We start from the raw sequence: 23,373 nt of genomic DNA on the forward strand, positions 1-23,373 counted from the left end.
GTGTGTGCGTTAGTACGTTGGTTGGTTGGAATGACTAGGTAAAATGATTCATAGAGGTGTGTGTTAGTGGGTGTAAGATAAGGTAAGTGTAAATGCAGAGTGCATGTAGAGATTACTTTTTGAATGGGAAAATGTGCATATGTATTTCTATTTGAGGCAAGGATTATTTTTAAACTCTTTCTATTAACTTCAATGTTTCATGGCAAAAACTTTCAGCTAACTGAGTTACCAATAACAACTGTAGTTTTACAGAATGTAGATATGTAAATAAACTATTTCTATCTGTTAACTGCTGATGTGCTCTACTTTGTAACACATTGTTATACCATTTTACTTATGCAAGATGGGGTGTTTTTAGCAATGCTTATTCTGTTAGCCCATTAAAGGTACTTCAGCATTATGTGTCAGCATCAAGCCATCCAACTAAGATGTAAATCATGGGCCATCCATGAGAACATGCCCCTTCCCTGGATTTTTCTTTTAATCAGCCTCCACAATGTTTTTTTTGACTTGCGCACAAGGAATACCATACCTTGACAAAAAGGGAAAAGTAATAGTTTCATGAAAATGAATTAACTCAAATAACCTTTTTCTTAAAACAGGTATAAAAAATATTTTACTGTTATTTGTTTGGTTCTTTAATAATTTGCTCCTCTCTCTTCTTCATTATCCCAGGTATATGATGCGTCATCGCACCAGAAGGCGTGGTCGCAGTGTTGACTGCTCTGTGCAGACAGATGATGATGAGGACAAGGCTGAGACAGGACAGCCAATCCGCCGTCGACGTTCTCGTTTCTCACGCCACTCTGAGTCCAATTCTGCTGGTGGTAGCAATGCAGCCACTACTGGTGGAGCTTCTGATTCCAAAACTGACACATCCAAAATGGTATCCTCAAGTATTGCCATCCAGACCATCAGGGAAATGTCTTGTCAGACAGAAGTGGAGCACCTAGGAAGAGTCTCCCCAGCAATTCATGTGACTTTACCAGACCCAAACAAAGTAGAGATTGTGCACTACATCTCTGGTCCTGAAAGGACCCATAAAGGTCAGTCTCTAGCATGCCAGACTGACCCTGAAGCCCAGTCACAGGTAGTTGTAGCTCCCCAGCTGAGTATACCAACCACGGTCAGTCCATATTCTTCCTCCACCAGTAGTGGAACACAACAATCTGGTTCTGCTGACCTTCTGACCCAGCAGCGCCAGCAGCAGCACATTGCAGCCAATGCAGCCAAGTTTGAGCGCCGTCGCCCTGACCCGCTCGACATTAACTATCAGCCTCACAACCACCTCCACAACGAGTCAATTTCCAGCATAATCCGGCAGCAGCAGTCTACCCCAAAATCTCCACAAGTCCTTTACTCCCCTGTCTCTCCTGTGTCCCCTCATCGTCTATTGGAGAATTCTCTGTCTAGTGAGAGGCTGAACAAGGCCCATGTCACACCTCAGCAGAAGTCCTATACAGCTGAGTCCCCCCAGCGACACCCCTCTGTGCCCCGACCCATCAAGACCACTCAAAGGTCGATGTCAGATCCCAAGCCCCTCAGCCCCACCATGGACGAACACACAAAGGCCAGGCTTTCCCTCTATCAACAACAAGCGCTCCAGAGCCAGGTAAGGTCACTTAAACAATCCTTGCACACGCATTAAAACATAAATGTAAAAAAAAGTTAGATTTACCAACCTGCTAAAAAGGTTTAAGGTATATTTTTGGGCTTTATATTTCTTTATTTAGAGATAGGTTAGTGAACAGAGTCAGACATTGGGGAGGGATCGAGAGTGCTGATTGACATGCAGGAAAGGAGCCAGACATTCAATACAAACCCAGGTTGCCTGCTTGGAAGTCTACAACTTCAGTGGCACCAAAAAAACTTAACAGTACTGCAGAAGGAGAAATAATTCATCCTTTTATTTAATTCAGTTCAAAAGTCTTGATGCTTAAGTCCAAATCCCTGATTACCTATGTCTATGATAAACTGACATTATTACATTGATTAAAAACCTTTTTTTATTTGCCTTTATTTGAGAATAAAGTGCACAGATTAGTAAATGAGCAAGAAAGAGCGCATCTTCCTAATTGTCTGACCCTTTTTAACTTAATGCCTTTTGTCAGACACAGCTGTCCCAAAAATATCCTGATGAGTTTATTATTTCTTTCCAGAAGTTTTAAAAAGCTGACACTTGCGTCTAAAACCATGTAGCTACTAAGGTGTTGCCTACTACTTACTCAGACAGTATAAACTGCATACTGTCAACTTCTCTGATCATTTATATGCCCTCGCAACATTCTAAAATGCAGGTCACAGGGCTGCATCAAAAACAAATTTTCGGTCCTAGCTACATCGATTTAAATTGCACCATAGTAGCTTGACCATCCAGCCACTTATAGAATTCTCTAACAATATACATGATTATTACATATATGCAGCGGCGTAGATGTTATTTGACCACATGCAAAACGTACTGCAAATTACTTTTATTGTTGGCTGGCTGGCAAGCTCTAGATGTGATGCACAAAGAAACGCAGAGGCACACAAACATTATGTCGTTTAATGCATATAGCAAACAAATAAGAAAAGTTAATCTTTGTGAGCCATCATGTTGGGAGTCTTTCTACATCATGTCTTGCATTTTATTAAGACTGAATAAGTGATGCGCATGTGTTTCTGCCTTTTTTGGCTGGCAAGCTCTGCCATTGGATAGTCTGAGAACTGTATTGGGTTATCAGACAGTTTAGTATGACCAGTGTGCTTTCTTGTGACAAAAATCTGACCAATCTAGTACACATTTGGCGATTTCTGGCACACATACATTTGTATTATAAGATTTCATAACCTACTACGTACTCACTCTCTTGTTACATCATTCTTAGTCTGACTAGTATGACAGTAGGCAGTTTCCAGTAAAGCTGAGTAAACAGTCTATGGCACACTTTTTTTTTTAGATTTAATCTTTCCACATTTTTATTTAATGGACTGGGCTTTTGTAGATTTACAAATAGAATAATGCAATATAATTGCAACTTACGTAAAATGTTTTTCCATGTCCTCTAACACAAGCTCCATTTTTGTTTCCCGTTGTCCTTGTCTCTGTGTCTATATGTGTCCTTTGTCTCCCTTGTATATTGTACTACCTCTCCATACCTCTTCTGTTTGTTAATCTTTTCCTCAATTTGAGTTTTTCTCTCCCCCCCCTGCCTGTTGTCCTGTTTAACTGTTTTGATAATCATCTGTCATTTTACATTATTCAACTTTCTTGCCTTGAAAACGTTGCAATTATACATCTACCACCTTTTGTTTTGTTTTCTGTTCCTTTAAATCCCATTCCTTTTTAAATTCCATTATATTTTGTCCTGTACCTGTTTCATGCAACTCTCCTTCCTTGCTTACTCCCCTCCACACTGATTTTTGCTTTCCCCTCTCTGTTTTGCATTTTTGGTCAAATGTTTTGCTTTTCATTCTTCAACTTCTTTAAACATATCATCTTTCCAAATATCCCACCATTGTCTCTTGCCATCATAATCTTGTCTATCTCACATTTGCATTTCATTTCCACAATGTCTTCCATTCTGTCCATTTCACTTGTTTCAATGGTCGCTTTCCACATCTTTTACCCTTTTCAATTCCTTTCTTGCCATGGGTCTCTGCCTTCCCATGTTCTCCCTCCCCTCTATCTCTCTCCAGCTGGCAGCTCTACAGCAGAGCTCACTGCTCCGTAAGGTCAAGAGAACCCTGCCCAGCCCTCCTCCCGACGAGACCACCACAGCAGCTCATCTGCCCATGATGACACCTACCCTTCAACAGGTCTACCTGCCCTCCGTGCCCAGCCTCAAGCCCTGCTCCAGGTCTGGCCTTGCTGCAAAAGCCAGCCTCCTCAAAGACCTTACCCATGAACTGAAGGCCGTGGAGCAAGAGTCAACCAAGCTGAGAAAGCAACAAGCTGAACTTGAAGAAGAAGAGAAAGAGATTGATGCTAAACTGAGATACTTAGAGCTGGGAATCCATCAAAGGAAAGAGACGCTGGTCAAGGAGAGGGAGAGGAGGGATATTGCATACTTGAGATGTATGGGGGACACTAGGGACTACATGTCCGATAGTGAGTTAAATAACTTACGTTTGGCAGCTGCAGCTGCTTCCCATGAGACCAATGGCCTACTGTCAACAAGGCCTAGCACTGCCCCTCTCAGCCAGTTCACCAGCGATCTTAGCACAGCAGCTCAGTACCCACCAACCTCTTCCTTCCTCTCATGTCAGTACCCCCAGAGCCAACCGGCAGCACCAACTCAGCAATCAAGTCTGCCGTACCAGTCTTCAACATTTAACCAGCCACCTTATCCAACAGTGTCTCAGTCCCAGGCACTGCCACAGCCCACACCCCTCCAGAGTCATGCCCCACCTCCAGGACCTTCTTACCAGTCTCAGTCCTCCTACCCTTCCCACACCTACCCCCAATCTCAACCCCCATACCCCCAGACAGACCTTGGGATACCAGCTGCACCTCAGTCCCAGCCAGGCCATACAGGTTTTGGGCCTGCACCACCTGGTCAGCCCCCATACCCCACCCACAGCTCACCCTATCCAAGCGCTGTGTCCTCCTACCCAAGCCAAACCACCCCATACCCTGGGCAGCCCCAAGCTGACATTCTTACAGTCCATCCAGGAAGACCAAGACAGACTTCCCTGGCTGACCTGGAGCACAAGATGCCCACCAACTATGAGACGATCAGTAACCCAACAGTTGTGGTCACTACAACTGCCCAGGATGCTACCTATTCTAGTGGTGCCCCTTCCTATGGTCAGTACACTGGATCAACAACTATGGCGAGCTCCTATGGGCCTTATGGCTCAGCACCAGTGTCCAGCAGCTATGGTGGGTACTCTACACTACCACCAAGCACTTATGGCCAATATACTTCAACCTCAGCTAATTCTTATGGCCAGTACACCACAACCACTGCTAATACTTATGGCTACACTACCACCACAGCAAGCTCTTATGGACAGTATACTTCTACAGTTTCCAATGCCTATGGGCACTCTGTAGACAGTCCCTCCACATACAGCACTGCAGATGGGATGTATGGGGCTCCTGGCTTAGAGCAAAACATTCCAAGGAACTACATGATGATTGATGATGTCAGTGAGCTTACGGCAAAAGACGGGCTGGGCACGATGACAGGGGACATGATGCATCACGGCGGCAGTGGGCGCTATCCAGGAGACATCCATGGCCACAGCAGCACCATTGGCAGCACCACACGTGGGGGAATTGGCAGCTCCTCTTATGGCCGGGCACCCGAAGAAGAAGCAGCGTTGCAGGAAGATCTGTACGACCACCATGGCAGGGGTAAGAGCAGCTACAGGCACGGACCTCTAGGGGGCAGCAGCAGCAGCGTGAGCTCTAGCATGGGTGGGGGATCCCCCTATTACTATGACTACGACAACAAACATGGCAGCATCCGCTCAGGGGTACAGAAACCTTCGTCATCCACTAGAAGCCTCCTGGCTCCTGCTGTCATGTCCACCAAACGCAGCAAGCACAGAAAACTGGGGAGCATGGAACAAAAAATCTCTAAGTTTTCCCCCATTGAGGAGGCTCGGGATGTGGAGGCAGACCTGGCCTCCTACTCCTCAACAGCAGGTGGGACTTATCCCTCTGCTAACATCCGAGGGCGCAAGCTGATAGAAGATTACGGCTTTAAGAGGAGTGCTTACGAAAATGGCAGTGGCACCAGTCATGGTAGTCGACACTACGGTTCAATGGTGGAGGACGACGATCGGATTTATTATACTTCCACCGGCCGCTCTCGTTCCACTGGCTATGGCATGGACAAGATCTCATCCAGGGACTATTCTGGGTATCGCAGCAGATCTTACGAGAGGGATGATCGCTCCTATCGATCTGGCTATAGCCGTGGGCGCCACCCAACCCGGCAGTTCTCTGAAGAGGAGAGCCCGCTCAGTCCTCTGGGGAGGTTTATGGGTTCTGGGCGATCATCAAGCTTAGGTCCTGACCCATATGACAGTCGGAGCAGTAGATATCATTACTATATTGGCCAATATGGTTCCAGCCACTCGCTACCAGATGTGCAAGACCACATTCGGGACCTTCCCCGGACCCATGTCTACAAATCGGATGATACATACATTATAGACGATTATCATTGCGCTGTGTCAGACAGTGAAGGTAATTGTGGGGGCTGAATGCCCACACAGTCTCACTACCTACTACTGCCCCCACCGTTTATCTCAAAGTCCCCCACCCACCCGGAGGCTAGGCTTAGACGAGAAAAAGAAAGAGAAAAAAGATAGTTGTTGCATGCTGATGTTTTCTTCTTCCTGAGAGTCACTTGGAGTTCTCTTATCAGTGGACTGCTGTCTGTCTGTCTGCCTGCCTGTTCATCCTTCCGCCTGTCCGTCCAGTCGTCTGTCTGTCCAATATTCGCATGGTTCTTCGGCGTGGCCGTTTTCTTCGTTCGCTACACTCTGATTCACTTGAAAGGTCTTCTTTGCACGCACAGAAGCATTTCTTTCTTAACAGGATTTTATCTGAAATTATATCTGTTTTAAAATTTTGTTTACATGCATTCTGGTTTACTAATTTTTTGTATACACTGCAATACTGTTCCTCACAAACAGTTTTGTTTCTAAATCTTATCTAAAACAATAGCCTGGTCATATTTTATAACTATCAAAACAAAGGGCTTTTCTCTAGATCATAAAAAGAAGCAGATATTAAAACTTTCTTCATTGAAATTTAATTTAAAAAAATGATCAAGATAAAAATGTTTCCAAAAGTGACAGTTTTGCAGTGTATGTTTTATCCTGTTTATATTAGCTTGTAATGTGTGTAAGTGATGTGAAGTGTATTTTGCATGGATGTACAATTTTTATTTTCTGCCTTTCTTTCTGTGTCTTCTTCCTCCTATTCTTTTCTTTTGCATGCTGTTGGTCTTCTTCCTGTCTCCTTCCTTCTCTCAGCCTGCATGCCGCTGTCTCCAAACGACATGGAGATTGACTGTGATCTGCTTTCGGTTTCCAAAGCCTACCATCTGGGTCAAGAAGAAACGGACTGGTTTGAGAAGCCACGCTCCAGTTCTCGTCACTACGGCAGCAGTCATTCATCTGGGAGAAGCCGGCATGGTGTCAAACACACTTACCATGATTATGATGAGCCTCCTGAGGAGGACCTTTGGCCCCAGGATGAGTACGGCCATGGAGGGCGCCACTCCCGTGACCACCGACATCATGGAAGCACTGGCCGACATACATCATCACGTCATTCAGATGAGCCAAGGGCCTCTAGGTCATCTAAGGGGCATCCCAAAGACCCATCAATGCGTCATGACCCTTCAGGACGATCTTCATCTTCAGGAAGGAGAGGAGAGTCTAGGTCTGGAGTTTACCAATCTTCTGACTACTCCCGGGATCCATCTGGGCACCACCATGGTCAGCGTTCCTCAAGACAGGGAGACCCTCACCGTTCCTCACGCAGCAAGTCCCAGCCGCCAGGAGACATGCAGGGCCAACCACCAGGTACACACGGTACTATTAAAACTTAATTAGATCAGCAGTTTGTGAAAGTTTGATAGAACAATATTTGAATTTGAAGATAAAAATCATTTTTAAATTATAGACATTGAGGAAACATGCTATGTTGTAAGTGAGTACAATGCAGAAGCAAGTATATCCTCGCAGAATGGTTACAGAATGGCATCCCCATATGGTTGTTTTGGAACCCCTCAGTTTGCCAGGCAAACAGAAAAAACCCATAGGTGTCGCAGCAATGGAAGCAGGCAAACTAATTGGTTTAGATATGACTGATTCCTAAATCGCCTCTGCATTTTTTAAATAAGCTCCAGGACCAGAAATGTGGTAAAACTTGGATTAATATTGGAGGTGGATAAGAATGCAGAATGGTCTCAAGAGCGATTCAAAAGCTTCTGTGTGGTAACCTGCGTGTACATTGACTCTAGGAATGAGGAGGCAGGGGGAGACAGCTTTCTTCAATGTCTTGAATTTGGACTTTAGTTATCATTTTAAACACTATGTGTCAGAGTTACATATTTCCCATTAATGTCAGTCCTTGATTACTGCAGAGTTTACTAAATCAGTAGTAGTTTATCAATTTTCTTGTACAATCACTATCTTCTCTGCATATCTTTTTTCACTCAAATTGTTTTTGAATTATAAAAATGCAGACATATATAGTCACACAAATAATAAAATAGGGTCATGAGTTGTACTAAATGAAAAAGTGACAGATTAATAACAGACTGCAACAAAATGTTCTTCAATATGGTATACAATAAATCATTACAAGAGCATCTATAGCATTTATCTTGTGGGGAAAAATATCTGTGAATTTGTTTATGGTCTGTGGCAACAATATGTAATATCCAGAGTTAGACACTCTTTTATTATCAGCTGTCACCTCAGGGATCTACAGTTTTAACTACTACGGGCCTAACTTTTCATATAAATGTTTTCTTCCAGGACTCCATTGTGGCTGTTTTCTTACTAGTATTCTCAATAACTCACTGTTTTAATCTTTACTAGCAACATATGTTGCATGCCCCCCTAAATTACTATTTCACCTTTCAACTTCTACTATATAATGATGATGTCCTTTTTATAATAAGAACATATGCATACACTTGTGAATTCAACACTGTAGTTGTGTAATAGTGGACAAGAACTCTAGTATTACAAAGGCTTTCTGAAAGGTAGTAATATCCAAGCAATATTACCTATTTCAATATGCTGGACCTGACTAACAATGATCAGTCAAATCTTTTTCCAGCAACCGTTCAATAAGACAAGAAACAGATGTTATTTTCCCTTTTTCTAGTTCATGTGGTAAGACAGGAAAGTTTGAAACACTGACTTCAAATTTCTCATTGAAAAGGAAGTCAATTTTTTTATTCCAGGCTCCTCGAGGTCTGGCAGCGCTTCCCGTGCTCAGGGACCCACTGGTGGCCCAATGGGAACAGGGCGACAGGGGGGTCCAGGTGCACAGACAGATGGGACTTCAGGACAGAGGACCCAGCTCCAGCAACAAGCCCAGACATCAGCAGCCCGACCAGGGCAGCCCGGGGCGTCAGCGGTTTCTGGTCCTCAGCAGCAGTCCCCAGCACAGGGACAAGGAATGGGGATGGGGCAGAACCAAGCAAAGCCCGGGCAGATGGGACCAGCCGGTGGACCAATGGGGCAGGCCAGACAGACAGGTCCACCAGGAACGACGCCACCCGCAATGGTGAGTACAGAAAGTGAGGAGTAGATGAAAGAATTGACAAAAATAATTGTGGTTTCATAATAATATGACGAAGGATTGGGTATTATTTCCGTTACACCAGATAAAGATAAACATTTTACATCGTCTGCCACCTCCCTCTTCATCTTTACGGCTTGTTTCCCATTCGTCCTGTCTCCAGAGAAAAGAGTTCAACACCTACCAGTTTTGATAGTTTATTTATATTCTGCTGTGCGTCTGCTGGCAGCCCTTATCTAACACTGATTAACACAGAGGCAGCTGATAAGTGAATGTAGCTGATTCACTCTCTGCTAGACATTCAGGAAAATAACACTCCAAATGACAGCTTGGAAACTTCTTCGTCTCCGTTATCATAAATCCTTGTTTATCTATAAGGAACTAGAGTTTAACTGCCTTAATATAACATAAAATGTTAAATGTCCCATGTTTTAATTATTCTCTTCTTGAATGTATTCTGTATTCAGTAAATATATAAATGTGGTGCCAATGACGTCCACATGAATATCCCCATTCCCCAAATTATTCATGGTTTCCCTCAGCGTTCATGATTTTCATATTGCTGCATTGTTGTGTTATCCGCAGGGAGAGCCAAGTGAAATAATTCATATGGTCTGAGATCAAATTATGCAGGAATGTGTCTGAGAAATATTCTGAAAGCTCTGCCAGTGACAAACTCTAACAGGGAAGCCATAAACTGTAAATGGTATTTTTCATGATTATTATTCAGTCTGCAAACTCATCCACTTACATTTTTATGTTCGGTCCATTGTGTAATTAAAAGCATTGACTAAAAAGCTGTAAATAAGGAACTTCTGTGAGCTAAACCATACCTGATGCAACAACTCAGCTTTTCTGCAGCTAGACTGGAGTAGGCGAAACAGATACAGAATGTGATAATTTGGCACTCCAGTCTGTTAAATCAATTTTATGAAAATGTTTTTTTTAAATATGAGTGACACAAAGACCAGAAGCAAAATGAGGAATATAAAAACCAGGGCCCATATTCACAAAGCCTCTGGAGTACTAAGAAAGTCAAAATTCAGACTAGATCCTTGTAAAGATGAAAGTTATTCAAAGTGTCTCAGCCCTTAAAAGAGCTCCTAAGGTGTAAAACTGTGAGGAGTAGTGAGAAGGACTTCTGACAGGTTTAAGAGTTTCTCAGGCTGAGGAGAAAATGAGAGATGTCCTTCAAACACTACATGAAGAATATTTTTGACTCATAGTGGGCACAACAGACACACATGATTTGTGCAGACATTTCATTATCTGACTTTTTTCAGTACAAAGTGAGACATGCATGCTGAGTTTCTCTTCATGCGGTCAGCTCCACAGGTGCATCCAATCTCTAATTAAGACCCTTCACACGTTGATGTAACGATCAGCAGGTGAAGAAGCTGCTGCACAAATTGGAATGTGATTTCAAATATCTTGTAGGCGTTATACTTTTTAAGTGCATCTTACAAATGATCACTTCACTTTGATCGTTTTACAACATCACCATCACGTTCAGAGTTTACCTCGGGGTTTAAGAATGATCAAAGTTGTTCAAGGCAAATTATTGCGGTGCTAACTGTCATGATCTGCATCCCTTTTCTTTTTTATTAACAAGGTTTTCTATGACAATTTCTCGTATTAAATCAACATCAAATAACAACAAAGCATCTCCACATTTCTCTTCCAACAGATCGTTAGTTTTCATGAACACTCGGATGCGCGAATCCCTTTTTAAAACTTGCGGCCTCAAGGAATTGTTGGCCAGCACTTTCCCATCCACTTTTGTAAAGAATTGTCCAGTGTTTCCAATGCTAAAGGAGGTTAGCGGGGGCCAACCACGCCTCCTCACTAAGATAAAAGTCTCTTCCCTGAATGTTCAGACATTGCTCTTAAACTAAGACTCCTTGCTGGGGTTTTTTAAGCTAAGTTAAGTGTTCTCTGAGAGGATTCTCAGAATGTTTGTGGATACGGGCACTGGAACACAAAGTAGCTATGTAGTAGTAAAATAGACTTTTATAGTGATTTATCATGATAAATTGACTTAAGGTCCATTTAAAAGACATAGAGCTTAAACATTGGTATAAGAAAATTATATCAATGCTTCCACAGAGGTGACTTTTATTGTACAGTACTGAGATGAGGATTTGTCAGCAGCGTAATGATATTTTGAGAATCATTCAGGCGGCAGATACATTTGTACATCAGATTTCGCAACAGAGCTTGGAGCGTGCTGACTCCAACATTACAAAACATTTCACTCGCACTGCCCCCTCTTGGTTTTTTCAGCAAAAAAAGCATACAATCATTAAAGGCAACCTGGAGCTTCTGGGTGCTTGTTTTCTTAAACTTGACCCACAAGGGAGCAATATGAAGAGGGATACAGAAAAGTCTAAAAAGGTTCACCTTAACTGTATCTGAACGCCAAGAGAACTTCCTTGCCAGCCTGTGCATATTACATACAGTGCTGTCTATACATGTCATCGTCATTGACATTACTTGCCCTGACAGATAAAAAGATGGGAAAATAAGGTCCTTATTACTAATTAAGACAGGTGGATTGGGTAACTATTTGTATATATTGCTGATGTTTTTTGGAAAAAATATTAATTTGTAGTCATAAAATGGAGAAAGAAAATAACATTATTCAAATGTCCAACAGATTATAAACAACCATGACAATCCTGTGGCTTTGAGAAAAGAAAGATGGTACTACAAAAAATAGACCCTTACCCTTACCCTCTAACCCATAGAGATGAATTTCATAGTTCTATCATTTCTGTCTATCATCAGCTTTGTGAAACACTGAGGGGTTTCTGCCCGTTGAAAAGACTGTTTTTTTCTTGATTATGCATGATAGGTATTGATGGGTATTTAAAAACAACATGATGAACAGCTTAGACCTCTTTGATAGTGTCATAAGATAACTTTTCTGGTGATTTGACAATTTGAAAACACTGTCTTATACTCTCTCTCTTTCTCTCTCTCTTTGTAGGCCAAGATAGACACCCCTCCAGCAACAGCTATTGGAGCAAAGGCAGCACCAGTCATGGCTAATAAAGCAGCCCAGCCCCCACTTACAGGCATAGGTAGGGTTTCATTTTCACACACATACAAACACAAACACACACACAGTGATACACCCACTGCTCCAATATCTTACCGGCTGCTTCCCGTTCTGCCTCTTTTATGTAACATGTGTGTGTGAAGTCTCAACTAGACAGATTAATCTGCAGATTATCCAACAGAGGAAAACATCGAGGGGGGTTTTGTTTCATTGCAGGAGAACAGTTTCAGAGTTCTTACTAATTAGCAAGTGTGGAAGTCAGATATTTCATTGAGGAAATATAGCGTAAGTAACTGGCTGTTCACTTTCCAATATTGAAATGGTATTGCAAGTGCAGTAAGTTTAAATGTCAAGCCAAGTGCCAAGGCAGCCACTAAGTAAGCAGCTCTCAGGGCAAGAGCCTGAAAGAGCAAAATAATACAGTCATCAAGGTAACAATATGTTTGCATCACCTATAATGAAATATGTAACATTATCAATACATTGAACTTGTTTTTGCTCCTGCTGATTTTCATGAAGGTTATATTCCCTCTGGGAAACCTTATTGAATGTATTGATCAGCTCACTTAAAAAAAAAAAAGAAAAAAAAGACATAGGCTAATTAAAAAATAAATAAATAAATACAAAACTTACTGAGTCATCATGGTAATTTCCGCAGTTAATTTGAAAGGCAAAAAAAATTCATAAAAAATAATTTCAAAATGTATTTTATCAAGGTGTGTTTCTGATTCCTTTCCACATTCAATACAAATTTATTTAAAATTTAACTATAACTTCCTCTACAGAAGTGGGGGCCCTGCAAAAAAAAAAAAAGTTTGGTAAACTGCGGTTGTAGTCACTTCTTTGGCAAAATTTTGCCTGTATGCTTGCAAATTTTTGCTTTGTAAAGCTAATAAGTAAACTTAATGGGAAGAAACAGCAAGTACTTCTTGATTTCAAAGAGGGAAAATTCCTACAGGGTGAAATAACACAATTGAAGCATTTTTTAGTGAAAAGCAACAACAGTGTCGAGGACTTGACACAAAGAGATTTCATCTTGTGAAAAATGTGCACACAGTTAGATGCCATCTAATATTAGCCTCGGCACAGATCCCTCCTATATATGTCTTCAGAATACTTCTATCTCTACCCTTCTCATTTCATGTCATTATCTCTTCCTCTTTCTGTTTTTTTTTTCCCCCATCCAGGCTCCAAGGCGGCTCCTCGGCCAGGAGGAATAGGCAGTGCAGCCGCAGGTCAGCCCGGCATGGAGGGAGAAGGGATGCTGTCCAAGATCCTGCCAGGAAGTGCCGCTGAGCAGGCTGGCAAACTAGGAGAAGGTATGACACTCAACAACAATTTTCACCATGTTAAAAGTCTAATATTTTTTAAGTATTTGACCTAATTGATGACTAAATTAGCGTAAATGTCAAACAAGACTCTTGGCACTCAGTTTGAAGTGACTGTTAATGTGTCATGTTGTCAGTCAATAAAGAACTACTAAAAGAAAAAATAGCATTACAAAGAACTGATAGGCCTATATATAAATAAAACACAATGTCAGATTAAGTTGTATATGTGTATGTTTAACCTCTTTGCCTCTTTTTTTTTTTTTTTTACAGCTATTACCGGTTTTGGCAAGAAGTTCTCCTCCTTGTTCTAAAGTACTAATTTGAAGGTATGCAGTTTCTCTCATGTTCTTTTTATCATATGAATCCTACAGATGTGGTTAAGTTGATGGAGTCTGTTGCTCTCAAACAGATTGTCCAAGGGTTTGATCCCCTGAAGTTCTTGCAGCCACATGTCAGATGTGTTCTTGCAGGACTCTAAAGAAGATTGTCGGCTGTCTGTCCTAGTTTGACCGTCGGTGAGCGGTTGTCGCCTTAGTTTTTGCAGTGTCTGGCTCCGTCTGTAACTGTTTGCCCCTGTCAACATGTTGTATCGGTCGGTGAGCGGAATCTCTGTGATTTGACTATTCAGAGGTTTTATTTCTCTCCAGCTCTCGACCCAGGTTCAGCATAGCCCCTTGAGCATGCAGCTGTAGTATCCTTGATTTCATCCATAGGTTTGGTTACTCCTTATTTGACGCCTCAGCCTTTTATTTTATTTTTCCACTGAAAAACAAGGGCTAACAACACAAGTTCTATTATCAACTTGTTCCCAGACATCATTCCCGATTACTGTGGTCGGCTGGTTGACCGCACGATCAACGAGCAGCAAGCAGCGACTAGCATAACAACAGACCACTGCCGTCAGGAGTTTTTTACTTTCAAGCATGCACAGAACAGCTATCTTTTGTGGTGTGTTCTAGTGCAGCTTTTTGACCAAGACAAAAGGCAACTTGAGGCGACGTGAGGTGACACCCCAGGCGGCTTTCGTCCCCGCTAGTTCTTTGCCGTCTGCATGGTGTGACAGGGCCGTAAACATCAATCATCAATCAAACTACGAAACAAGTTTTTATTTTCTTGTTTAACAATGAGCAGCTGATTCTGTTCATTTTTTTCAAACTATTTTTATGTAGTACAAATAAATTGATCTCTGAAAAAGGACCGGATACTATTGTTTTCTTCAGTTCAAGTGCAACACTCGTAAAAATGAATCTCTGTCTTTGAGATGCTGCCAGTTCAGGTCTACTGGGATGTTGACAGAAAGCTCTAGCATGCTGTGTATTGACTCTTGTGGGCAGCAGAGAGAGGAAGAGAGTTTACTGAAATCAGTCTTCTTAAAGCATCGCCTCTTCCCTTTTCTCTATTTTTTCTATTGTTTTTTCTCATCGCCCATTTCCATTTGCCATTTGTCATGGAACTGGGAATTGTTCAAGTCCCGATGTGGACCAAAATATGGAAACTGGTGCCAGGGCGCGTCCCAAGTACTGTCGATGTACCCTTGAGCAAGGCATTGAAACCCCCAAACAGCTCTGGTGCGCTCCCTGTGTAGCAGTGTGTAGCAGCTACACTCTGGCATCTCTCCAGAGTGTAAAAAAACAGTTACATTTTGAAGGCAGGGTTTGTTATCATAGTTTCAAATGGACCCATAGTTTGAAAGTCTGTTGCACACTGTTCTATGCGAGCGCACAAAGAAGCTAAAAACAGCTTTTCAAAGTGAAGTGTTTGCCCGTGGGATTCAAGCTTCAGCCAGTCACTGGAACGTGTTGAGCGCTGACTATGAGACTGGTTTTATGAAAAAGGGATGCATGGCGGCATTTTGCCAATTAAGGCTGCATAAATAAATAAAAACCAATGCCTGTTGTGTCTCACAGTTAAAGATGGGCCCAGCCAACCCTTTTCATATAAAATGCAATGATGAGTGGATTAACTGTCACCTGTAATTACTCTGAGGGCAGAGTGATCAATAGAATTTCGTGGACCAAGCGTGGCGGCATGGTGTCAGACACGTCACCATAATCCAGAACAGATAAAAAGACAGCCTCAATGAGCTGTCTTCTGCTCAGCATTGGGAAGTTTGTTCTGTTTCTTCAGAGGAATCCACTGATGTGGAATTTGAACGTGAGTTTGTGATCTAACCAGACACACACTAAGTAAAATATGTTGTATTCTGTGACTCTTTAAAATGCTGTGTCTTGTCAAACTTGTGATTTGTCAACCATCTTCTGCAATGTTGGGTTTGGAGAATGACGTGCATTTTGTCTTGAGTTAGTGGAGAACCAGTTTCTGATTGAACAGTGCATAGATCCCAATGAAATAGGCCTACACAAGTGTTCTTGAACTGAGTATGTGACAATCTAATTTGAATAACCTCAGAGCTGACAAATCGTCACCTCACCTGACTGAATGTTTCCATGTGTTTACAGGACTATGTAAATGTGAAATGTTGACTCTATGAGGCCTTGTACCAGAAAAACCTGTGAAGTTCCCCCTGCTTATGTTTCACTTAAAGAGAGAGAGAGGAAGGAGAGAGAGGATGCTGACAAGAGCTGAGCATATACTGGTGAGTGCTTCAATTTCTCAAGCTAACACTGCTTCACTTTATGTGTTCATTACTGCTATCAGTATGAAAGTTTTAATTTGCAAGCCGTTTTAATTCCATTAAAACTCCATCACACAGGAGAGCAGAAGCCACACAAAGAATGTTGAAGTTTTCAGAAACCAAAACTCTCTATGACTTTCGCATCATCTTTAGGATGAATGCAAAGCCAATGGGACGGTCTGACAGAACTGGCTTGGCAAGACACTGTATCACAAGGATGATAATCATGTCATTTATCCTCACGAGTCATAAACATGTGAATCGATTTCCCTTTATGTCGCACTGTCATTAATTAGAATGAATTACCAGTCAGTCTTAAGTCTATTAATTTGAATGGATGTTTACATTCAAAAAACGTTGCATCTTAAATGCTGCTCCTTCTCTTGCAGCCAACAAGGACTGGACTCCTCTGGATACTTCATGTCTCATGGCTGAGCGCACACTGACAGAGAGAACTCACAGATCTCTCTGTCAGGCCAGACAGTAAGTAACCTTTCACTTAACTGATTCCATGGAGAAATGTTACCCCTTTTACATGAGCACTATACATGTGTTTGCAAGGTAAGACTTTGTTTTTCGTTAATTATTTAACCAGTATACTTCCACTACATGATTTGTAATTTGGATGACACAGATAACTTTTGAAGGTCACCTTGAGCTACCAAAAACACAAGGCACACAATTAATCATTTGAAAGGTTGACTGTTGCTGTTTTCACTTCATGTGCTTTGGTTCTGTTTTTGTATTAGGGGTTTGCTCGACTTCAGGTTCGAGTCGACTAGTTGCTGATGAAGTTATCAATAAAACCTCGGGAGAAGGGAATGCTTTGCAACTAGCACAAATATATATTAGAAATATATATATATATATATATAACGGAAAGCAGACAGCTAACAAATAAAGAAACAGCTACACTTACATCATATGTCTGAACAAAGAAACAAATAAAAAACGCCTGTAGTAGTAGAAGACGTGATAAATGTTTTTGAGTTAAATAAGGAAACAGCAGGCTGCAACAAAGTATGCAGCAATAACACGTGTGCCATCGTACAACTCTCATATAGGCTATGTGCAAAGAAAAAAAAAAGTCTTTCTTTTTCCAGGGGCATGTTGGTAATTAATGAACTGCTGTTTAGTTAAAATCTAAAAGGGCAAATTGACTCTGAAAATCAAACTCCGAATAATAAAGGATCAGAGTCGATGTGTGTAGCTCCTCCCTCTTGATGAATCAAAAAGAGAACATTAATGCTGAAAACACTGAACAGGGTGTTTGTTCAATCAACATTCAATGTGAGACAGTGAGCCCTGAAAAAAACAAGGCATCTCTCAGAGAACCTGATTTAGTTTTTCTTTGTTCTGCCTCCACTGTCATTGCTCATTGATGTCTTTTTGAATATAGAGAGAACACAGTGACAGGTTTATTTATCTGCATTGTAATAGAGCAGACATCTAATTACAACTGAAGAATGACAAAAACAATAAAACATCATTATAAACCAGTCAGGATAAAAAAAAAAAAAAATGAATGAAATAGAATTGGAGTTTGGCAGAAATATTCAAACATTAACTAAAATAGTGCAAGAAAGTCTTTAAAGGTATGTTGTGCCATGCTAACCTGACCAGAGCTAGCAATGTTCTGTGTTATGCTAATGCTCCTTAAAGACTGTAACTAATAAATGTTCTTCACAAAAACCTACTTACTAAAAAAAGATGCTGATTGATTGATGATTGATTTTATCAATGTTTATGATTTAGAAAGTTTCTGCAAAGAGGCATAGAAATGACTAAATTCCTCCTCAAAAGACTGCATAATGTCTTGTTTGTCTCACCCGTGGTGCATTTCAAATTCTTGCACCAAAGCTGTGGAATGCGCTTCCTCCAAACCTGAGATCGGTAGACTCCTGTGAAATTTTTATGAGGCAGTTAACAACACTTTTATGTAGACAGGCTTTTGATTGACCTTTTGCTGTTTTATTCTACTCTTTTATCTATTTTACATATTATATGTTTGTTTTGCTGTTTCTGTTTTTAAGTGTTAATCCCCTTTTTATTGTTGTAAAGCACTTTGTGATCTTTTATCTGTGAAAGGTGCTCTATAAATAAAAAGCTGTGCATATGTGAATCAGGCCCTGAGGAGATATTTTCAATGTGCATGTGTAACCCATTATGAGATTAATCTCAGAGACGTGTGCATATGTGTATATTTATGCACAACCAAAACATTATTTTATTTTATCCACATACTATGAGTTTCCCTGACATGACCATAATATGTTCATATATGTATATTCCACAGGCAATACTTAATCATCTAACTCACAGAGGACTCTTGGTTTTCAACTTAAAATGCATACAAATAAATGTGCTAATACATTGAAGTTTTAACATACCTTATAAGCTCATTTAGCGGGATGGGAATTTGATTTAAGTATAGAAATGTGTTATGTAAGTTTAGTAAAGAAAAAAAAAGAAAAAGCAATAACATCTGGTAGATGCTTTTTTTCCTTTCTGAAAGGGTTTTTTGTGTTCTGGTGCAGAGCCATTTGGGGATTAGCATGCATTGATGTTGCTGTTGTATTTCAGACTGTGCAGAATATGTGCTATAAAAGATAATGTACTGAGCTTGTCGTACTGTGTGCTGTGCAGCGATGCGCTGATAAATCGCTTCATGGGACTGCTGCAAAGACATTTCTCTCTCATCTCCCAAACTATCTATCTATCTATCTATCTATCTATCTATCTATCTATCTATCTATCTATCTATCTATCTATCTATCTATCTATCTATCTATCTATCTATCTATCTATCTATCTATCTATCTATGTATCTATCTATCTATCTATCTATCTATCTATCTATCTATCTATCTATCTATCTATCTATCTATCCCATCCATCCATCCATCCATCCATCACCATGGTTAGTTATCAAGTCATCATGTTGCTAAATTTGCTCCCGTACTTGTGTAAAGTCCCATGTCCACCTAGCATTTTTCCAGGTGCCGGCTCTATGTTCGAAAGCGGGATAGCAGGAAGTCAGACACTGCCACATTACTTTTTACAGTATGGTTTTTATATTTAATATTGTTTATTTCCCAAACAGACACAGAGCAACAAGGATGTGGGACACTATCTGTATAGGTGGAAAAAAACATATTTTCAAAAGAGCGATTTTCAATTTGGAGGCTTCAGAGTGGAAGCGCAAAGAAGGAGAGGCACACAGAGAAAAAAAAAAAAAAGATGTTGGGCGCCGAGTTTTCTGTCCAGGCAGCCACCTGCTGCTACAACAGCTCTCTATACTCATTGGAAACAATTATTAAAAAAAAACGCTGGACACAGGGCCTATAATGTTTTTTCGAAGCAAAATCTCATCCTGACTATCCTTCATTGTTAACCTTCAGGGTTTTCTATGCTAATCCCTTCTCTAAAAAACATAATATAACAGCATGTGTACATACTTATCCCAGTGGTTATCAACAGGAGTAGCCTTGGGACCCACCAACTCTCAGATATAAAACTTTTTTTTTTTTAATGTGCAGTTTGGAGCTCAGAGAGTACAAAACATTTGATGGAACAAAACAAAAACAAAATTAGCAAACCAAACATGACTAAGAGGTGCTTCACAAACATTCCCGACCCACTAAACAACTCAGTGGCCCACATTTTGGTCCTAACCGACCAGTTAAGAACCTTCTTTCAGTGCAGTGAGTCTGTGTGTTTGTTCATGCTCATTTTCGAATATATTTGTGTGCATCATTGTGCCTATATTTGTGGTTCTGTGTGTGTTTTGTGTATCAGCCCTTTCATCTGTGCTCACTGAAACAGATTAGGTCTGGTCCTGAGCTCTTCTACACACGCACATTGCTAATCTGAGTCAGTGACAGTAGAAAGAAAACCGGAAGGCAGGGATTCTAAAATGATGGGTATATCCTTTTAGGAAACATGTTGCTACAGGAGTTCATGGAGGGACCAACCACATCCTGGGATAAGACCCTGAAGGCTTCTAATTTCTGATGCCTAAGTTTAAGCTTTTGAAGGAATTTACCGTGCATCATGTTTTCTTTTACTCGATCATGAATACTTACAAATGCAAGTTTAAACAATTCACATATCTCAAATGCAACAGTTCTTAAAACCCACCAGTGGCTGTATTTATTAAGCTTTTTAGTACATAGAGACAAAGTACTGAGACATTACTTAGAATCAGGACATTCTCTAAGAATTTCTCCTAAAACTTAAGACTAGATCGTGTTAAGGATTACAGTTATTCACAAAGCATTGTAGCCCTTAAGTGAGATCCTGAGGGGAAACATGTTGAGTTCCTCTACATGTGGTTTACTCCACAGGTGTATCTAATCACTGATTAAAGGTTCAGCAGGTGAAGAGGCTGCTACACAAGTTGCCGTGTGTTTTTAAACAATTTGTAGGCTGTATGTACTTTTAAAGTGTCAAGATGTTCATTACATTAGTGATCACAAAATCTCTGACTGGATTCTACGATTAAGTAGAATGATACCGACCATTGATTTGGTAGTTCCTTCACTCTTTCTGCTTTACTGCGAGCTAACTTATCAATTTAAACACATTTTTCTGCTCATTTCATGTCCAGCCGGCCTGACACAGTTTGACATTTGATGTTGCTGTGCAGTTCTTAGGGGTGACTATGTTGTTCAACTGAAGACTGATTAAACTTTTCGTGCAAAGATTATTCTGCCCCCTTTAGGAGAATATTTAAAGGGTGGTGCTCAATAGTTTTGACTCATTTTTATTATTTGTTTTTTTTTACACAGATCATTTCAAGCCAAAATCCATCCTCAGAAGGTCTGTCCTCCATCCAGTGTCTCCAGCCAAAGAAGTAGACTCCATCCAACTACAGTGGAGTCATGGAACTGTAGCAGTGAGACACACCTTGGGCCTTTGATGAGAGAAACTGGCAGTCAGCTGCTACTCTTCTTCCATGCCAGTAGAGGGAGAGATGCTTACATCACCTGAGATTTGTACAGCTGTTGAAGACAAGCAGAACCCATGGAAGACATCTGCAACGTCAAACCTCCATGATGGTTAATCAGTGCAGCGCTGATGGAAGGAAATGATGCAGTTCTTCTCCAATATGCTGATGACTTCACTCTTTATAGAGCAGCTTTTTTTTCTTCTGCAAACCGGAAAATGGTATCCGTACGACAAGCATCATGGCATGCTAGGATCCTTGGTTTCACAGTCCTGTGCTCACACTAAAAGAAACAAAACATATGCAGTCTTTCCTCTTTTCTATCTCCTCGATAAGTAGAAAATAAGGAGGGGGAGAGGAATAAAACTCAACGAAGAAATGCAGGCTTTTCTGGTACGAAAGACCTCTAATTACATCAGCTGTCAGGAGGGAAATAAATGGAAATGTCATACTGAATGAATAAGACTTAAAATAATGATGTACACACACCGAGAACGAGTGTGCTGTCCACGGTTTGCTCTGTTTCTATCTACATTCCAGATCGGAAAACCTTTTGCTTCCACTCTTCTTCGACTTCGTCTGTGTTTCTTGAATGCTGATTTCGACTTACTTTCTAACCCACCCGCTCAATAATCTTGTCTTTAAAGAAGTGTATAGTGGATGAAAAAAAAAAAAAAAGACGTAGGAATCTGGAATGCATGGAACTTTATATCCAAGACCTTACACTGTTCATCATTACTAAACAGAGGCCATTGAAAACTGGGATACACACCTTGGCTTAATAATGTAAACTATAACAAAGAAGACAGATTTCTGGAGCAACACACAGGAATTGAGCCACGGGATTATAAAGAGCCTTTTGTGTTTTTTAAAGTTGGCTTGGTATTCAGTGTGAAGCTGTTTGTGGTTGGGTTGTTTTTCAGCCATTATAAAGCCATTAAGACAACATTTACCTGCAGTGCTTTTCTGCAACTGCTCGACAACATGCTCCTCATATATTCATATTTCACTTGATGTTTTAGGTGGTTATCATTTCTTGTGTCCTCTTTTAATGTTTTCTATTTTAGAGTTTAGTTTTCTTTTTTTTTTAGTTTGCCTGGGTTTTATTTATTCTTTTGTTACAGGTTACCAATATCGCCTTAATCATTTTTAAACGTTTTATTTTCCAGTGAAAGTGGCATATTTTTTATTGCACCATGTGAACACATGTTTTCATCACCCTTTTTTATGTAGAAATATCAGCTGGAACACTGGCCACAGTGAGATTACGTTCTATTTTTTAAATTTCATTGATTTTGATAACTGTTAAGTGATATTGTTTTTTTATTTATTTATTTATTTTTTGTAATGTTTTGTTAGCTTCATCAAGCCCCCCCAGTCGATTTTCTGACTCTTATTTATTATCAATACTTACATAAGCAATAGAGTTAGTGGTAAGAAAGTAAGAGCACAATCTTGTGTCATTTTAAAAGTTGGTGGAACAGTAATGTGTTGCCTCCGTCTGTCTAGTTTATCACTGATGAACCATAAGTCTGACTTTCAATTACCACAAAACGTACTCTAATAATGTACCACTTCTGTACTGATACATCCGAGAACAGGAGATCAACGATGAACAAACATTTGGTACCACCCAGATCTCCTCCTCCAACCGATAGTGAGACATCATGTCTTCAGTCAGCCGATCGGAGTGAAAAGCTGCTCGAATGAGCCAGCTGGGGACTGATCCGCAGCACTGCAGGACAGCAGAGAGGCACTGAAAAGCAAACACGTCACACTTCACAGCAGAACTGGACTTTCACGCCGCAACCTGCAGGGGGTTGGGATTTCGATGTGATTCTTCTGACCATCCGAGATGGATGGAGTCTTCGAGAAAAAAAAGCAACGTCTAGCTCCTTACACGTAAAGTGTGTATCAGCATGTGTCTTCACTCAACTGTGCACAGTGCACGGGAAAGCACACTCTTAGATAGTGTCGAAAAAGAGAGAAAAAGAAGTCAGCACTTATGTGACTGAGGAACCAAAAACATCACACTTGGTTGTGTCACAAAGCCACTCGCCTTTTTTAACTTCTCATTTTCTATTGTGGTGGCGTCCAGACCTGCAACGCAACCCCCCCCGCCCCCCTCCC

The 23,373-nt window shown here is 40.8% G+C and overlaps 1 protein-coding gene across 7 annotated transcripts in view; it reads left to right on the forward strand.

Moving 5' to 3' along the window:
* Positions 1-23,373, forward strand: part of bsna (bassoon presynaptic cytomatrix protein a) — a 141,755-nt gene extending 118,382 nt beyond the window's left edge. For 4 of the 7 annotated variants that reach the window (XM_079359081.1, XM_079359083.1, XM_079359082.1 and 1 more), the window contains 10 exons: positions 676-1,612; positions 3,682-6,184; positions 7,042-7,533; positions 8,928-9,253; positions 12,258-12,351; positions 13,517-13,648; positions 13,931-13,986; positions 16,120-16,256; positions 16,685-16,778; positions 21,086-23,373. In XM_079359081.1, coding sequence (XP_079215207.1) covers positions 676-1,612; positions 3,682-6,184; positions 7,042-7,533; positions 8,928-9,253; positions 12,258-12,351; positions 13,517-13,648; positions 13,931-13,971 — 4,525 coding nt within the window. In that variant the 3' untranslated portion in view covers positions 13,972-13,986; positions 16,120-16,256; positions 16,685-16,778; positions 21,086-23,373. The remainder of the gene's footprint in view (positions 1-675; positions 1,613-3,681; positions 6,185-7,041; positions 7,534-8,927; positions 9,254-12,257; positions 12,352-13,516; positions 13,649-13,930; positions 13,987-16,119; positions 16,257-16,684; positions 16,779-21,085) is intronic. The other 3 variants (XM_079359085.1, XM_079359086.1, XM_079359087.1) reach the window with 1 other exon arrangement.

The sequence above is a fragment of the Symphodus melops genome (assembly GCF_947650265.1).
Source record: "Symphodus melops genome assembly, chromosome: 13".
NCBI lineage: Eukaryota > Metazoa > Chordata > Actinopteri > Labriformes > Labridae > Symphodus > Symphodus melops.